The sequence below is a fragment of the Lutjanus erythropterus genome, chromosome 14, assembly GCF_056507025.1.
Source record: "Lutjanus erythropterus isolate fLutEry1 chromosome 14, fLutEry1.hap2, whole genome shotgun sequence".
In the NCBI taxonomy this organism is placed as follows: Eukaryota; Metazoa; Chordata; class Actinopteri; order Lutjaniformes; family Lutjanidae; genus Lutjanus; species Lutjanus erythropterus.
Window position 1 is genome coordinate 34302929 of NC_139330.1, and position 20068 is coordinate 34322996.

Here is a 20068-nt window from a genome sequence, read left to right on the forward strand (position 1 = left end):
TTACATAGTTTATGTCTTATTTTTTATAAGGTTTTCAGCTTATTGTCTTTTACATTGTTAACTTCTTGTTATATCTTTAATGTAATTTTGTCTTGTCACATCTTTTACGTTGTTTCGTCTTTTTCCATTGGTCATACATGAAATACACTAATGGAAACACCAAGGAATTGACTTTTATGTGTGTTATTTTTCCATTCATTTAGGTTGAGATCAATCTTGATGTTGGAAGGCAAATGATGCAATATAAAATTAATCAATAATTTTCCTCAAATTCATTCAAACTAAAGTAATGAGCCTGTTTTAAAAATGTAAGGAGTAGACAGTACAGATATTTGTGTTCAAATGTAGGGAATAAAAGTAAAAAGTTATCCAAAAAATAAATATTCAAGTAAAGTACAGATACCTGAAAAATCTACTTGAGTACAGTAACTAAATGTTTGTACTTAGTTACTTCCCATCTCTGTAGGTTTACAGGAACAAACGTCTAAGATCTTATTCATATCATATAATTAAGTCTAGAGTGTTAATTGAATAGTCAAGCTCAGATAGCAAAGTGTACACTATTGGTCTCATGTCAGTGTATAAATGTATAAAATCATGGTTTATTGTCATAGTTACCATCATGGCGATGAGCGCACAGACGTAGCTCTGCTGCATGACCACCCTCCCCAGCAAGTAAAAGGGACTTTCACTCTGTTGGCCAGTGGGGGCGCTGCTGACACCTGCCAAACATAGCAATCATCTCAGTACACAGAACATGACACAGAATAAGAACAAACCGACTGAAGAATATCTTCAAGACATGTAACATGTTCTGAGAAGTGATTTGTCTGATGAAGTGATCACAAAGTTAATAACTGGTTAGATATCTATATGAAAGTCAGACTCACAGCATGGGAACATTGTGTGCTGAACTGCAGCAGGTCAAAGTTTTAGGAGGATGTGGGTGTGTGATCTGTGATGGATGTTTACAACAGATACTTTGGGGAATGATTTTACTGTTTTTCTTCTGTAAAAAACAAACTTTTTCCCAAGCCGTCTGCTGGTCTGACTGACGTGTCATGTTTCTTGTGAGCAGAGTGAATACAGTGTGATCAAAAGTAGTACTGAAAGGAGTACTATTTTTGTCTTGGTACTGTAAGGTAGGTATAGTAATGACCCCACTTTGTTACTTCCTTAATCTATTAACTATATAATTAAAGAAGTGCTACATACACAGATAATGTCATGGTTGACCTGCACTACTTTTTTAGTGTAGTTTAACTCCTGCATGTTAATCAGAATTAGGGTGGGGCGTCTCCCCATTAAGAAAGTCACTGTGTGCATTGATGCACAAGGCACAGCAGCTTAACTTTATCGATTATTTAAATCTCCCGACACACCAAAAGGATCAATCAGGATCTAATGTTAATTAAAGTTCTGTGTGTTCTTCTACACAAGTTCTTCTACAAGTTCATACAGTAAAATCAGAGTAAAGCAGAGTAAAGCAGCTGTCCTGATCAATCATTGCGTTCCATCAGGATTATTTCAGAAACTAAGAGTTTCCTCTGTCCCTCTAGCTCTACTTTCTTACTTTCCCGTATGAGGTTTTTCACATTGTACTTTTTTGTTTACCTTTTTACATTCTGAAAAATAATAAGCAAATTACATTTATGAGTATCTATACTACAATTGGTCATTGGCAGACCATGGAGGCACAAATAGATTTAAAATGGAACACAGGATCAACAAGAACAAATTACTAATATATATATAATTAATTGTTAATCACTCTCAAACCAGTAAATGCCTGTAAATCTCCATCAAAATGTAACATTTGATGTGAACAAAACAGAGACATTGGTAAGGTAATTGGTCTGCAGTTATCATAAAAATGTATATACATGTACTTTATTGATTCCTAATTCTGGAAACATCAGGGTGCTGCAGTATATCCACACATACCTCTGCACACTCCAGACTGGTTGGTTATAACTCTATACATCAGGTTACATCCTGTCATCAGGCTCACTGTGATTGACTCAGCTGTTTAAGATCCGTGAGAGCAGCAATATGACTTTCTGAGAATGTTTATATATTAACCACCACACCCTCTGATCTATATTCACCAAGGCCTTTTAAACTTTGCTGCACGACACAAACCGGGAGAGCAGGTGGAGACTCTGACTGAGTTTAAATGTCCATGACCTACTGCTTCACATTCTTGTGAGATTAAAATAGTGAGCATCATCTCATTGAGCATACTAAGTGTTTTCCTGTTCTCAAATTAACCCAAGGAGACAGACTGTCAGGACTCCTGTCAGAAATAAGACCTTCAATATCAATTAATTTGCATATTTGAAATTATTGTATTTTCATCTTACTATCAGGAGGGCAGTACAATTATTGTTTGTATGGACATTCTGATTATATTGTTTGATTGTGAATGAGAGAACAATTTGTTATTTTGAAATAATGTGATGATTAACTGACCTTCAATGACCTCATCCACCTTATCCATGTAAGGGATAATGAACAGTAAGCAGGTCATTATTGTGAAATAAATCCCGACCTGAAGAGGTTTACTTCGCAATAATGACCTGCTCACCGTACATTATCCTGCTTATTACATGCTTACTTTCCAAAAAAGAAAAAAAAAATGTCACACATTTATATGACAAAAATATTCATTTTAAAATGATTTTATGGCTTTATTTAACAATAGTGACCTGCTGTACAAAAATGTAATAATTCGACACAAAATAACAGGTCTGTTATACAGAAATAACAGACCTTAGAATGCTGTAATTGACCAATCAGAACTGATTATTTAACAAACCCATGTGCTGCAATGAGTGTGCATAAGCACCTACATCCTGGTAAATGACAGATTTACATACTGTTGTAGTTATGTAAATAATTTCTCAGAAAAAAATGGTATATTTCATACCCAGATCTGGCTGACTCTCTCCAGCCATGGTTCCTCCTCTGCTGCCTTCTGATCCCATAGACAGGAGCATGAGCTGCAACACAAGAGCACACATACACACTAAGTTCAGTGGATATTATTCCATTTGAGATAATGCTTGATATACAATTTGATCATATTCATTGGCATTACTCATATTGTACTCAAAGGTAGGTCAGCTCAGTTTACGTGAATTATTAAAACTGCTCCTGGTGGTCTTTTGAAAGGCAGACTGTTAAACCAAACTCCATTCTAAAACTAGGTGTTGCATGGTAGAGCCATGTTTTTTCACTTTAAACACTTAAGTTACATCCAGGGTTATTACCTATTAAAAATGTAGTCAGTAATGTGATCTAAGTATCATAGTAATGGAACTACTTTCCATTACTTTTGGATTACCTCTATATAAAATGTTGTGAAATTGTTTAGCTTAATATAGTGTTTTTAGGGTTGCAACTAACAATTATTTTCATCATCAGTTAATCAGTTGATTATCTTCTGAATCAAGCAATTAGTTTTTTGGTCCATGACATATCAGAAAATATTGATCAAAGCTGAAGATGAAGTCCTCAAATGTTTTGTCCACAACTCAAAGATATTCAGTTTACTGTCAGAGAGGAGTAAAGAAACCAGAAAATATTCAAATTTAAGAAGCTGAAATCAGAGAATTTTGACATTTATTTTCTAAAAAAAAAAAAAAAAAAAAAACTCAAAATGATTAACTGATTATAAAAATATTTTTAAAATTATAATCTAATAATCCCCATTTTTACTAAATGCATCTGTAATCTGATCACATTCCTGTAATGGACGTTTTTGTATCCAGATTATGTAATCCCATTACAGGTTACTTGTTACTCCCCAAGCCTGGTTACACCATCACTAAGACTCTTTTCTGATTCACTGAGAAGTGTCTGACGCAGAGATACAAACTAACTGGCTGCTTTTATAGAGCTTGTGTTCACCTTAAAGCAGGATGTGGTTGTTCTCAAGACAACAACATACTGTATGTCTGCTCTCATCCATTCTCTACCTCTGTCATTAACAACAGCCCTGCAACACTTTGGAGCTATTCCTGGCCACAAACACCCCAAACTCTGCACATAATTCAGGCCCCCAACCCTGGCAATGCTCATAAGCACCAGAGGTCATAACCCAGCGGTGTCTCAGCCCAGATGTGTCCATGTTTTTTTAGATGACGGAACTTAAACTACAAAGCTCCTGTGGTTCTCCTGAGCCTCTGTCTGTGCTATGTCTAATGGTACAGTGAGACCATAGCTCACCAGGCAGAAAATTGACTTTGCAGGACAGAAATGTAGACAGATAAACAAGTCTCACTGTCCTGCACAGAACATTAAATTAAGCAGCAGATGTCTATACAGTAGCTATTTATTTTAAATTAACTGAATAATACTCCAGAAGAATGTTATGTAAGGAAGAGGCTAATAGGTTATTTCCTGGGCACATATTAAATATTAATATGTACAATAGACTGACACAGAAACGTGAGTATTTACCTGTGTGTCATCTTCATAGTTATCTTTCTGTTGATTCCATGACCTTAACTCCACCTCTTCCCCTTTCTCTTGTTTCTGCTCATCCGTAACCTGATAAGCACAAACACAACAGGTGACAATCAACACATATTCAAACTGACAGCTTTTTTAAACTGGAAAATAAAATAAAAAGCTTTCATAGTCATTGTGCAAAAGTTTTGACTGGCTGGGGTCCTGACTGATGTTTTTCCACTGGCACCACAGCTATTGAATGCACCTGTGTTCCATCTGAAATCCTCTGGTGCCTCCTTGTCGCTGCAGCTCGGTCAGTGACCCTATGCGTCAAACAACAATGCTGTAGGTGCACTGCTTGTTCCCCACACCACCAAAGTCAGGTGACGTAATTTTAAGAGCATATGGAGACAGTGGGGTGGATGGATGTGTCATATGACAAAGGATTTTCACTGAGGAGACCAGGATTGTGTCCCAGTAGTCAACACTGACTTCTTTTTAACATATTACAGCACATATTAACTTACATTAACTTATGTAACTAAAATACTTATTTTAATCCAAAGCATGATCTTTTCCTACACCTAACCAAGTGGTTTTTATGCCTTTATTTTGAAATTCTAACCAGACATTGCATATTTATTATTGCTAACTTGACTGTAAGCGCAAAACTGATGCAAGAGGGGTACCTACAGTGTCAAAGTTTCAAATAATGGACACTGACCAAGCTGCCATATTTGACAAGTTACATTTAACACACAGATTTACAATAATCACAACAGCAAACATCCAAAGAGAGTTGGCTTCATGCATGTCTTTGTCCATCATGCAGTTATCAAATTAAACTGTCCAAACACACAATGACAACCTTTTTTTTTCTCACGCTCTGGACATATCAGTCAGTACCAATGAAGAGGTACATAAATAAGTAGCACGTACCTGGTTAGGTGTTCCGTGACATCCTGTCTTGAGAACAGTTGCTATGGTGATGTAGAGGAGCAACAATATTCCCGGGTTGACATAAACTGGCCAATCATGATCAGCATTGAGGTTGAGGTCATAGGGCGAGGAGCAGTTTCCTGGTATGATGATGTCCTTCAGACCAAAGAGTCTACAGAGAGAGGGGTTGGGGATAAAGACAAAGAGAGGTGATTATTTAATCGCATGTTGAACAAATGAAAGATTAGGAGGGTTTAATTAAAGTATGACCGATATTATTTATATTCCAGAGCATCTGAGATGGAACAGTCACACATTAGTTAATTAACATGTAAGCCCTTACTAAATAACAGAAACATTTGCTTATTGTTATATTAATTAATGGTTAATTAATGTTACTATTGCATTGACCAGTGTTAATAAAAGTACCCTTACTGTGAAGTGTTGACAAGACTTTGTGACCATCATTTTCACCCAGTAATGAGAATGAGATTTGGTCTTATTGGCCAAATTCAGAACAAGGACTTACACAGCAAAACAGATTACTATGTATGGCCATGTAATTGGCAAACACATTGGACAAAGATACTTCCAACAATAATAAGAATAAGAATTTATATTGTTCAGATTAATATATCGTTCATGAAGGAGCTGTGAAGAGTCTTCTCTCTGCATATTTGGGACCATGAAGGACAAAGTGTCACTAAGTATGGTTTTAACTTAAGTTGAATTGTAGCAGGAAGTCAGACAGAAAAGGTAAGGAGAATCCAGATAATTTTCAAAATAAAAGACCCCTTGCAGATTCCCGATCATAAAGACAGACTGACAAGAAACTATTTACGATGCAGCCTGCTTATCCATGGTAGAATCACAAAGAGCAAGGAAAGAGCAACAAAATCTGTTCAAGTGAATATAATCAGGCAGGCAAAACGCTCCGCTGCTGAAATGCTTCTGAAACGCTGCCGGTGGCCGCTGCAGCCGTGCGGAGGACGGATCAGAGCCGTAACACAGACGTACCACGCTCGGTGGAATCAACTGGTTAGTTTGTCTATGCAGAGAGTGATATTTAGCTTATATAACTGCAGTTTCTCCTTGGAAAAATCTGTCTTACAACTTTGCGCACACTTAAACTGATATAGATTTTTTAGGTGTCTAAAATACATTTTGCTGCTGACCCTGTCTACAGCAGTACATTGCTGAGCGGTGCTCCTGCTGCTTCTCCAAACTATGGATAAGCACCTCATACAACACCTCTTCAGAAAATCTGAACTATCCCTTTAAACTGTCTGCTGCTTTCATCAAAGCAGAATCAAAGAAATCAATCTTAAAACTTTTATTATCCGTCATGAATGGACAATTCAAGAAATGTTAAATATAGAGTATAATATTTCACTATCTTAACTAATGGTCATATAAATCAGACAACAATCTATCACCATTTCAACACTGTAAAAACAGTTAGATCAAATTTTTATCAGGTGTTGCATTTGTATTCCAGCTCCTCTTTCATCTTAGTATAAAAACACTTGGAGGGAAACTCAGCTAGTGACAGCTGTACTGCCTCAAATGTGGCTACTTAAACCACAGAATTTATAGTTCATTTTACAGTTATGTTCCCACACTTCACACATTCACTAATAATAAACCACAGAGCCATGGAGTCTGACAGGCCTGTGGTCAACACTGTAATGAGATAATGACAAATCTGACAGGGCAAATTAGAGGCAATATACGAGAGGTACATCTAAAAATGGATTCTGATACTCATCATGAGACACCATGACGCACTAATACAGTGTGTCCAGGTTGGCTGAGGTCATGGACAGGTTCAAAGTTACTGAAGGACTACAGGAAATGATATGATTAATGGAGTGTCCCTGTTCTTCATTATGATTGGCTTAGCTACATTGGAAGCTGTTGCAAAATATAATATTTTGTGACCACACTGCACCAGTATTACTGCAGCAGACAAACTGTTTGTTGTAAATTTGGGTGGTCTAACTGTGAATGAGTGGCTGAAAGAGATCAAATGAATGACAGAGATTGAAGTGCCTTAAAGTCAAGAAATAATGCTGGGACTGTTAAAAAGACTATGTAGGTGAGAGGTGTCAGAAGTACAAAAAACACAGAGATTCTGGCAAGAGGAACAAAGAGAGCCTGTGTGGATTTATGTTTCAGCAGCCAGGGGAGTCACTGTGTCCTGTCACTTCACTGGAGAAACAGCTGACTGCCTCTGGTTTCTACAGCCCAGTTCACCTTTTATCTCCATCCAAAGCAGATAAATTACACTCATCTATGATCTATGGAAAGTTAATGATGTAACTTTAACTAGCTTGCGCTTAATATGTGAAACGTCCCTGCAATCTTACTGGCATCCAAGTTACAAGGAGGCAAGATGCTGGAGAAACGTCCAAATCTCTCACTGTCCAATTAAAACACCTGACCAGAGTCAAACCTCCCTGTACCAGCAAAGAAGAATGTGAACAGAACTGAAAACTACTTCAGCAATTTCACAATTAATGGCAACATCCAGAAAAATGTTAATAATCACCCCAATCTTTAAACATGGCTTCCACTGCATCTGCTTGTTGCTGCATCTGTTGATGGCAACCACTCTGCTAAATGTTGCTGAAGAACTACAGTGCTTGGTGGAATAATGATTATTTCTTATCAATAAATTATTGCATTTTTTGTTGCTTTGTGTTTATTTTATGAAACTTTGTCAGATATGTAGTAACCATTTTATGAAAGCAATAAACCATGTGACACTGTGATTTACAGTGATTTTAGAACAGCTGAGGAGTGTTAGTCACTCTGATTTATGTTGTGCCTAACAACACCCCCCTGCTTTTCCAAAATCCCTGTAAACAATGGCCTCTTGGGGTGTATTACTTTACTATAGGTCATCTGTGCAGTCAGTTTATTACAATGCATATAATAATGTTCATTGTTGGACGGTGACCTTTAGTGGTAGTTATGACAGGAGAAAAGGAGGAAGTCAGAAAGCGTAGTATAAAGAGCAACAAATTCCATAGATAGATAAGCAGGAGGTTGGTGTGGATAGATGGGTTAAACACACCCACGCTTTCACGCAGGACACTGCTGTAGTGTCCAGTGTATAACAAGTAATAAGGGTTCAGGCAGTATCTAATCACCCACATGCTGATTGAGGGTCGGGTTTATTTTGTTGGTCTGCATAAACACTGCTGGAGTTTCACAGGAAAATGTTGTTGCTGAATCTCTAAAACAATTGAGGTGCATGGTGACCAGTTTTCAAATGGAAAAAACTACTGGAAAAAAACCACAAAGTTTTCTAAAGCCAGAACATGCTGTTTGCACATCATCACACCACACATACTCAGTTCAGACAGTGTGCATGAGCATGTGAACGTGGCTCCAAGCTAAGGATCTACAGTGAAGATTCAGGCTAAAAACATGGTGGAAATAAAATTTTTTCAGTCAACTTGGCATGTTGGGGCTTTATGAGACTTGGATTACATCAGCTAAGCCCTATGGAGGTATTTTATATTTTTATCCTGTTGTTTTTTTATGTATGAAAACTGGTCACTATTCACTTCCATTGTTTGAGAGATTCTGCAGCACTGTTTTTCTGTGAAAATCCAGCAGTGTTTTTTTTTTAACCTTCAACCAGCATTAGGATGAGTAGATAATGGCTGAATTTTTATTTCTGGCTGAACTATCCCTTTAAGACATATGGAAAATGGATGGATGGGGAGTCAAGAACTGTGGATGCCCAAACAATGAACCAACCTTTTTACTTTACTTTTTTTACTTACTAATTTTGTGAAAATCTGTAACCATTTTTCTTAAGTTGTTTTGTTGTGTAGAACCATCGGGGGAAGTCATCCTTAGAAACTGTTTGGAAAAGGGCAAGCACTTTCAAAACACACTTGACAGGTGATTGGAAGAACCACCTGTCTTTCACTTCTAACACGGGCAAACTTCAACTTGAAGCCGGTCAGGAGAAGAGTGAAAACAGCCTTCAGTGACGTTCTTTGCTCTTCTTTCAAAGAAGAAATACTCTCCAGTTCTGATATAACCGATGCTATCACCGTGTCTTTGCTAACCTCTTCAGGAGCCGCCATTCCTAGGATGCTGACTGGCTGTACCACTTTTGGTGCAGACACAAATGGATAGTTTGAAGCCGGGCAAGATGGTTTCTCATGTGATCTCACGATTCCAGCTGCCTCGCAAGGTAAGTAATTCAAATGGTATGAGAGAAAACTAGACTTGTGTTCCTCCTCTTGGCTGTTTTCAGGCTGATGACAGGAGACTTTGAGCAGTCACAGGTTGGTAAGTTGATTGTTGACTCTCATTCCCAAAATGCGACTATTTGACAACCTTGGAATGGGACAATTATCTCCATTTTTTCAGAATTGCTTACTGCACCTTTAGGTACTTTTACTTCAAAAGTAGGACCTTTTCAAGTTGCATCCAGCCTGCAAAATGCCCTATACTCAAAAACCATAAAACCTGAAAAAATAAAGGGTTTGATTTATTGATTTATCACAATCTCTACATAAGGGTTTTCCTATTCCTCTAAGTCACAAATAATATGAGCTATCCTAAGTATAGAAATAAATACAGGCAGCACACACAGCCACAGTGTGCTGACAGCTGGGTATCCTCTTAGGTAATGGTCAGACATGGCTGATCGATGATCAGCTGGGTAAGTGATACTGACACAGAGATCTGGCAGGAACCCTGGTGCTGATAGACGAGAGAGAGGACGAGAGAGGGAGATATACGGTGCGTCACAGTGGAATGCTGCCCTGCTCGCTCATCTTTCTGCAATTTATCTACCAAGGTGAGGCGAGTTGACGAAGCATCGGCACCAAGTCATTCCACACATACCGGTCCAGAAATCTCACATTCCTCCGCTCTAACTCACACATTCACTTTGTGTTTTCTAAACTCACACATTCCTTCATGTTCCTTCCACTGTTTCTTTCCGATCCGTTTCCTCAGAGATTCCACACATTGCGAGCACACTATGAATAGATATTGAAGGTTTCCTGAGAGGAAGGAACCTGAGCTTTGAACCCTCTGCCTAAATATCAGCTGTCATATACTAAACTCAAGATTGCACGCAACATGGTTGGAGTAAAGAGCAAGTTCGAGGTCACAGAGGAAAAGAAGTTGGAATATTTTTGTGGGCGCCGTTTTCACAACCACTGATTCATGAGTCACATAAAGCGACCCACATCTTTACCTTATCTTTAGCTGCTACCTAAATTCCACCAGCATGCCCACATCTCCATCAGGGAAACAAATACTCTGGATCGTGTTTACACGAATATTCCTGGTAGCCATAAAGCCTTCCGTCATCTTCAATTTGGTCAATCAGACCACATTTCCCTGCTTCTCCTGCCTGCTTACTCCCAGCTGATAAAAAGGGTCAAATCATCAATAAAAAAAAGTCAAAGTGTGGACAGAGTGCAGAAACTGGCAGATGTTCAGAGATGCTCCCACCCAGGAGAACCGCATACATCTTGAGGAACATATATCATCAGTTACTGTGTTACTGATGTGGTGATCACAAAGATAGTAAAATGGATCAATGGAGAGGTGAAGTCAGAGCCAACACCAAAAACACCAAATATATGTGGCAAGTGATCCAGAACATCATCATCAGTCTATAAAATTTTGTATCTTGTATCCAACACGCTTCTGTTGGTAGCACAGCATCATGGGCAAATTAAAGAGGATAACCTTAATAACCATAACCCACAATGTCATCCTTAATTTTACTGCATTGTTGTGCATTTTTTGCACTGTTCACAAACTGCTAGCAACTGGTCTGCAACTGGGCTACTTTTTATTCAACTGGGCTCAAAAACTTCTCCAGGCTGGGGTGTTAATTTGAGTTTACTGTAGCTGTAAGCACTCACTGCTGAAACGGTACTACGATAAAACCTGCATCCCTGACTCAACCTTACTCGACACGCCGTCACCTAAGTTGCAAAAGTGTGCTGGTCACACACACACCTGATTTCACCTGAGTTCAGACTTGTGTGTACAACCTAATTAGGAAAAATACAGCTCTTAGTGTTTAATGTAAATTCTTGGTGTCATTGTTTTCAAACTTCTGGAAACAAATAAGTTTTTAATAAAAAATTGCAAAGTGTTGTTGGTTAAATATTTTAGAAAGCTCTTACTTAACATTAACGTTATGTAGTGTATATTACCTGTCTTCTCACCTTATATACACCATACAGGTCTGAGCAAGCAGCTTATTACTATTAAACTGTCCAGGCTGTGTCCTCTAGTGGCCATTATGACCAGTGCAGAGGATAAATTTAGGTGATATAGTATAAAAAATGACAAAATCCACATATGGAGGATGTCGGAGTGGATGGATGGATCAAACACCAGACTTTCACCTAGGAGATCGCTGTTTGTGTCGTGTGAAACCAAAAGTCAGTCTTGTCTTACTTTAAGTTAACTTCAGTCAAATATGTAACGTAACTTAACTTATGTAAAAAAACAACACTTCATGATCTAGTGCAAAATGCAGCACATATGGACACAGTGGCTCAGTGAAATGTAACTGTCTTTTGTTGTTACTGCTAATTTTTATTTTGCTGGAATTTCCCTAGGGGCACAGAACTTGTGCATTTGAGAAGAAATCGGATCAACACACCAATTTTTCACCATTAGTGCTTTCCAGCAGTCTCATCAGATACCAGCAGAGATAGCAAGAACGGTGGGGTCACCATGGATTATCATCACGAGCAGCAGGTGTCAAAGACAGCAAAGAGAACAGAGACAAAAGTGAGGATGCCAGTCCAGTATCCTAGCAAGACTAAAAAGGGACCCACACAGTCCACCACCAGCCGTCTTCATCACCAACGACAGGTCACTTTCCAACAAAATCTATGACCTGAAAGTAGGTTAATCATCATGGACACCCATGTCGGATAGCCATGTTCAAATACAACTTCAAATTCAAAGTTTCAGATGTAGCTATCATGCCAGAAGGCTGCTGCACTGACAGAAACTAACCCTAACTCTAACGTACGTAACTCATGTCCTTATTTTAGCCCAAACTCTGGTCTTTACTTAAACTAAACAAAGTAGCGCCTCAATCTAACCAAATTGTGTTTCACGACATTAGCCACATGATGACATAAGTCTGGTACATTGAAGGTGCGGTACACCTGTTGCTCTGCAGCAGCCAAATATTTCATTTCTGGACTCATAGGCAAACAACCTAGTCTGTCATTTAGGCATGCAGTCGTGTTTGTGATGAAGTAATCCTACAGCTGAAATCATTTGAACTGAAACATTTGATGGATTCGTGTGCAGTTACAGCTGCAGTCTTACCTGGCCCACAGACTGTGTGGAGGGAACAGGGCCTGGGCCAGCAGACTCTGGTATAAGTACAGAAAAACCATGTGACCAGAAGTGAAGAAGCCCACCATCACACACAGCGCGTTGAAACCCAGGTGACTGATGGGAAGGTGGTACGCCCACCACGTGCACACGCCGATGAAAAGCAGGAAGTAGATGGCTGAGAAGGCAGAGGGCAGCGTGATGCCTGGGAGGGAAAAGAACGAGAAGTTAGAGAATCAGCAAACAATATATGGACTTAAAGTGAAAACTAGAGCAGCACCAGGCTGCCATGGTAATGAAAATCAAACACACATTCCTTCAGTATGACAGCAATGACAACAAAGTGGCTTCCCTGACAGACTGGCCACACAAGATCACTTTCTGGGTGTTTATTTATGCAAAGTTTATGAATAGTGGTCAGTGAACACACTAAATCAGAGAAGAAATTTGAAATTGGGCAGTCAGTGTCACCCGGCACGCTTTTTCAGCTTCTTCTTCGTGTGTAGTGGGATGGTGTGGAAACCTGAGAGGGTAATGTAACAACTCAGATCCTACCAGCCAGAGCCAGCAGGCCGATGGCCAAGATTCTCCCCAGGTCCCGCAGAACTTTCCGGGCTGTGGCCTTCAGACGCTCTGCCAGCTGCTTGGCTCTGGTTGCTGTGGAAACCTCCTCTTCTGGGTCACCAGGTAACGACCTCTCCTCTTCATCTTCATCACCTGACGCCTCCTCCTCCTCCTCCCCATCGTCTTCCTCATCATCTGTTGCGTTGTCTGTTGGATCATCTTCTAGCTAAGGTGGGGAAGGGACAAGAAGAATGTTACAATTATGCTGGTAAAACTACAGTAAAAACTCCTAAAATTGAACTAATTTATTTTATTATTTTAATGATTTTATTTAAATTAAGCATTGTAAGTCATATTCAAATCCCATATATGATTATGTATGATCCTATACCCCATCCACCCCAGCATATTCCTATCAGCAAATAAATAAATAATTTCATGAACAGAGTACATGAATTAATGGTTTAATAACACAGAGATTGACAAAAAAAAACAAACTGTTACTTATTACCTGTAATACAATATAATATTATATAAGCAATAGACACAATAGCAGAAGACACCACTTTGCATCAATACAAATGATTTTCACAATTGTAACTAACTATATTGTAATATATTATGATAACTATACTAAATCACATCCCATCAGAATTAAAAATGCATTTCAAGAATGTATTGACACTATGCTTTTTTAAATGGGTGTGAATTATTAAAACTAGTGCAATTATTGAGCCATCATAATGATAATGAGCTCCTGAATTACAAATAAGAGGAGATTTGTTGATAATATCTATAGTGAATTTAATCATCTCAGTATATGTTTGACATGAAACATGTGCTTTCAAGTTTTTGCCTTTAATTTACTACCAATAAAAACATGTTGGATTTAGAGCACATTGATTGATTTGCAGTCTTTAATAATGCAGACTGATGTCTCTTTGCAGTATTTGTGCATTCATCAGCATACATCTGCCACGGACCCTTGATTCAAGGTAAAAAGAAGGACATTTGTACAAACAGAAGAGGCCTAAGACAGCTTCCTTGTGGGACACCGCAGCAAACATTTGCAGAATTGGAAAAGCAGCAATTGTAATAAATTCTTTGACTACGGTGCAATAAATAACTGTTGATCCGAGAGAAGGCTGATGTTGAGAAACATTCCATTATCAATAAAGACAAAAGCTGATCTAAAATATATGCACACAGTCCCTATAAATTTTCTTTGATCAATGTCTTCAAGCCAGTGGTCGCTGGTTTCAACCAAAGCTCTCCACTATCAAGTGGATTCATTGATAATCATTTTATAATCACACTGTAGCCTTCTGAATTGGAACTGAATCAAATCTTGAGGTGCCAAGAGATTCATGCCCCTAAATTCTATACACTGTAAAATACAACATGACAAAATTATCTTGTTTTGTTTTGTTTTTTTAAGTTTTAAGTTGTACATCAGTGTGTGGTCTGTTCTGTACACATATGAAGAATGCAGTGCTGATATGAGTCACTTCAGATAACTCCCAGCTCTGTGTCTGTTTCCCTCCTTCAGCACCACCACAGACAGCAAACAGAGGCCAGATGTTATGCACTGATGGACGTTTGTTATAGACGCTGATGTCAAAGCATTTCTTCATTTCAGGATACCTGCATCCTGTTCCTGTGTGTGTACAACATTTAATTTCATTCACTATAAACTAATAAATACTCAGGGACAACTGGGTGGTGATGTAAATCTGAATTTTTGGTTCCACCTCTGCAGGATGTTTCTTTATTGCATGTGTCTGAGTCTATAAGTTTAAGAGTATAGAGGCCTCTGTTCCTGTATGCACTGCTTATAATGCAGTATACTATGCAGAGGTGGGAAGTAACTAAGTACAAATACTTCCTGCACTTAAGTTGATTTTCTACTCCTTACATATTCTAAACAGGGTCATTACTTTAGCTTTAATACATTTTTTTCAATGCATTTGAATTATTGAATATTTTTATTTTGCATTATTGTGCACTGCCTTCGTCCATTCAACCTAAATAGATAATGGCAAATAAGAAAGACAATTCCTTAGTGTATCCATCCGTGCATATCATGCATGACCAAAAGCAAGATGAAAATGACATAGAAGACATAACAAGACAAAAACAGTAAAAGACAGAAGACAAAGATGGCATAACATGACATATTAAGATGTAACAAGATGAAAATGAGACGAAAATGATGAAACAAGACGAACAAGACAGAAATTATGTAAAAGACATAACAACAAAAATGACCTAAAAAGAATTCAAATGGGATACTTTATACAGATCGTAACATTTTACTGCCTGTTGTCACCAGGTTACACGTCTAATATTCACACTATCAGCTTCCATCACATCATTACAACATAGATATAGATAAGAATAATGATAGAAACTCCTCATAATTGCGCCAACAACTGTAAATACACATACACACATGAACACACAGAGTAAAAATATCCCTGTTAAGACTCAGTATAATTAAGTACCAGCAAAACGCTCTGGTGATGATCTGCAGTAACAGGTGGCACTGATCTAATGTTTCTTATTACTGAGACAGGAATATCACACAATCTCACCCTCGTCCTACAAAACGTGACACTACTGCAGTGTGTAAACACAGTCAGAGGTCAGTGATGGGCTGGGGAAGCCTCTGAATTCCTGGAATAATCCCTCCATATTTTATGGATTTATTTTTATCAGACGCCACAGGTGTGCGGTATAACCATACTTTACAACGTATTGGTGGCATCTCCACACAGGGAAGTGCCCAATATACCATGTTAGACTTCACCAGAACTGCTGACTGTAGGGGTTGTAACTGCTGTGGGCCAGTCAAACTTTGCCAGTGGTGGATCCAGGTGGTTCTCTGAGGGGCAGTTTTGTCATGTTTTGTCCACTGGAAAAGTTCTATAGAGGGCACATTAGCATGTTGTCTTGGACATTGGGCCATTCTAGTGGGCACTTTATCACAATTTGTCCATGTGAAGGGCACTCTCGAGGGCACTTCAGCACATTTTGTCCACTCAAAGGGCACCTTAGAGGGCACTTGATCATGTTTTGACCACTCAAAAGGCACTTTAATCACATTTGGTCCACTCAAAGGGCAACCTGGATGGCATGTTGTCTTGGACACTGCACACCCTACAGAGTATTTATCATATTATATTTATCACAGGGTCATCCAATTTAGCATAAAATCAAAGACGCTTGTGGTGACTGGCTGCAAACAAAAATATACAAATAGTAGCCTACATAATAGTAGTACAAATATTTTTTTCTTGATATGATGAAAAAAAAAAAGGATCTAATGCAGGTGTTGTTTGACGGTTTTGATACTACTTGGTTTTGGGTTATTTCAGTTGATACCTTAAAGGACTAGTGTGTAGGATTTAGTGGCCTCTAGCAGTGATCTTGCAGGCTACAAACAGCTCATCTCACTTACCAGATCTGACACACTGGACCTTTAAGACAATTTTGTCCTCAAGGTGGCACTTGAGGAAAGTTCATAAAGTGTCCAATATAGAAAAGGTTCATGTATCAAACACTGTGTCTACACAGTGACCTCTTCACCCCTCTCAACCTCGCAAACACACACACACACACACACACACACACACACACACACACACACACACACACACACACACACACACACAATGACTCACCGATGTAATGTTGGCAGCAGCCACCATTTCTCTGTTCCTGACCAATCTGCTGCAGAGGATAATTGTTACCAAGGCAACAACACACACACCCAGGTCAGGGCACAGAAGGCGTAACACACTCCAAGGATCATCCAGGGGAAGCCTACAAGACACACACACACATATGTTGAAAAAGGTGAGGGGAGGTCAAACATTTCTCAGACAACATCTGCACCTGAAAATCCTCTAAGATTTACAAAATTATTGTACATATATTTAACTCAAATTTTGGTATTACATTGTGCAAAATAATGCTGTAATCCCTTTTTTCCAGGTGCTTTAGTTAAACCTTTACACTTATGTGCTAAGAGTGGTGACTGATAACTCTGACTGACTGATAATTGGTGCTACAATTCATCAAACACTTGTAGTTCCGTACCTGGACAGTCCTATATGTCTGGTTATGGTGTCCCATTGTGAACAGTTGTCTCCTATGGCGATGTTGAGAGGAGGATAGGTGTACAGGACTGTCTGGAAGCAGATATGAGCCAGGACAAATAACAGACTGGTACCAAAGACAGCTCTGATAAACCGTCCTGTGTGACCTGGAAGACAAGGAGGACAGGAAACAGAGGTTAATGTGCAGTCATACACAGCATCAACCAAATATCCTGCCTCCATTACATATTTGCCACAAGTGTTAACCGCCTTTGAGCAACCATTACAAAAAATGTGTTTATGTATTGAATTTTTTTTATCCCCTAGTATTGGCACTGACCCCCAAAATCCAGTAACTGTCAGGCCATACTAACAAGTATCGTGTGTGTCTGATAGCTTATTCCTCTGTGCCACAGAGCTTAATTGCTGTATAAGGGAGCATTTCTGAGGCAACATAAGATTAAGACTCCAGTAAACCATGTGAAACAAACTTCCCATGTGAAACAGGGTCTATTGCTTTAGCAAATGCCCCATAATGACACATGCAGAGGAGGAGGATGAAGAGGTCTGGGTGGATGGATGGCTCAACAAAATGCAACTTCCTGTTTCCTAATGCCAGTCAACACTGGTTTCTATTGAGAAAGACCACATAATTATCTATCCTCAACCACGTGGTTATTATTGTAAACAAGCCAGAGGACAAGAAAGTAGGACTTTTAATGCAAACTAAGACATTTACTTAACTTTAAAGAAGCTACATGTAGCAATTATACATGCAAAAATGAGTACAGCAGTCCAATTAGCGAGTTTGAGGCATAGACTGCATATTGAAGAAGTTTTCATCCTGTTTAATATACGATCTCTGGTTGAAGCGAGTTGTTTCTCCCCATCCACTCCTCCATCCTACAGTCAGGCTGCAGGAGCTCTGCAGGAGCTCTGCAGGATTCATGCAACCTCGTAACAATAACAAGTGATGGTGAGTTTCCACTGTAAGCTGATCAGCTATTTCTAATTGTCAGTTGTCTGTCAATGTAAAGTTAAGTCTGTTATCCTGAAAACAAAAGCCCACTGGTCTGAAATAACACACTCTGGACTTTAAGTTAAGTGACTGTCTCACTGCTGCCCAACTCCATTGACATTTCGCTCAATTTAACAGTTATAAACATCTTCTCCTTCCAGGATAATGATTTATTAATGATGATCAAAACACTCCAACTTAAAATGTTTCCTTGATCTCTGACAACACATCTCAGGCTCAGGTCAGAAAACACATCTTTGTGTTGTTCCAGAGGAAATGCACAAATGATGATACGTAACTTGGAGAACTTGTTGACTGTGGAGATCGCACAGGATTTTATGACAGTAAGAAACACATATAACACCAGAAAAATCATTTAAAAGTGATGATCAAGGGAAAGTTTTGAGGTTCAGACAAAAAGGAAGTGTGGTAGACATGAGTAGCATTATTCAGAGGTTATGGGGTGGTTACGTGGTCCCAAAAACAGTCATGAAAATTTAATGTTGAAACTTTTTGTAAATTACTTGGTGAGCTGATTATTATTTGTATGTAATAGCGAATATAACTAATTTTGGTGAAAGAGAGAGGGCAAGCAAAAGACAGCTGTGAGACTAAGCAGAAGAGACAGAAGACGTATTAGTTTGTGTAGAATCAAGAACCAAGGTGTTGGTCAAATGGAAGCTTTGGCTGATGGTGGAAATGCCAACGCAGAGCAGACTTTATGCAGTCTGGCCAGTGTTTGTGCTGACATGTTTCTGTAAAGAGAACTGAACAGACTACCAGACCTCACCATGTGAAACAGCCAGGGGAAATGATGTCAATTTCAACACGTAATAAGCGCCGCAGGTGTCAGTCCCGAGCTGTTGAATCATCAGTTATAGTACGTCACAGCTGCATTCCTCTGGACTTGTTAATTGAAGGAATCACACATCAGTCAGCAGGGAATGTTTAAAGTCATGTCAAAGCTCCCTCCTTCTCTCTTAATGTCTTCCACCCCACTGGCTGAACACAGCGGTGTAGATGCAGTGTTGGGTTTAATAGGGTGAGGTGAGTATGAGCAGTATGATCCCACTAAAGTTGTGATGAAGCCTGTGACAAGCTGTCAGTAGATCCACAGTGACGAGGCTCTCAGCAGCCTCATTAATAAATTCGTACTCAGCCAAGACTGAAACGCTTGTCGACCACACTGTGGAATCGATATAAACACAGTGAGCTTAACAATTAAAGTGACAGATTATTTGAAGTGTTCCCTCAGTGACAGTTCGGGGCAGATGGTAAAGGGATAGTTTGAAGTGGGGTACTTAGAGGTACTTATCCATAGTCATGTCCCCATGACATATATGTCTGTGTGCTCCACGTGTTTGGACCTATTTTTCAAGTCTTTCCTGTAATAATAATTTTCATTCATTCCTCCATTCATCAATTAGCTGTTTGATCCATAAACTGTCAGAAAATGGTGAAAAATGTTTGATCAGTGGTCAAGTCCAAGATGACATCCTCAAATGTTTGTTGTTTGATATCAGAAAAGAGTAAAGAAACCAGAAAATATTCACATTTAAGAAGCTGAAATCAGAAAATTTTGATTTTCCTTACTTTGTTGTGCACAATGATTGATTGATTGATTGATTAAAAAAAA

General features: G+C 38.8%; 1 protein-coding gene across 1 annotated transcript in view; it reads right to left on the reverse strand.

Annotated features, from left to right (window-relative positions):
- piezo1 (piezo type mechanosensitive ion channel component 1 (Er blood group)) overlaps positions 1 to 20068 on the reverse strand; it is a 112132-nt gene that overhangs the window by 44181 nt on the left and 47883 nt on the right. The window contains exons 3-10 of the mRNA XM_084735178.1: positions 17416 to 17581; positions 16998 to 17139; positions 13306 to 13540; positions 12742 to 12955; positions 5395 to 5566; positions 4465 to 4554; positions 2930 to 3002; positions 619 to 722 (exon numbers count right to left, since the gene is read on the reverse strand). Coding sequence (XP_084591304.1) covers positions 619 to 722; positions 2930 to 3002; positions 4465 to 4554; positions 5395 to 5566; positions 12742 to 12955; positions 13306 to 13540; positions 16998 to 17139; positions 17416 to 17581 — 1196 coding nt within the window. The remainder of the gene's footprint in view (positions 1 to 618; positions 723 to 2929; positions 3003 to 4464; positions 4555 to 5394; positions 5567 to 12741; positions 12956 to 13305; positions 13541 to 16997; positions 17140 to 17415; positions 17582 to 20068) is intronic.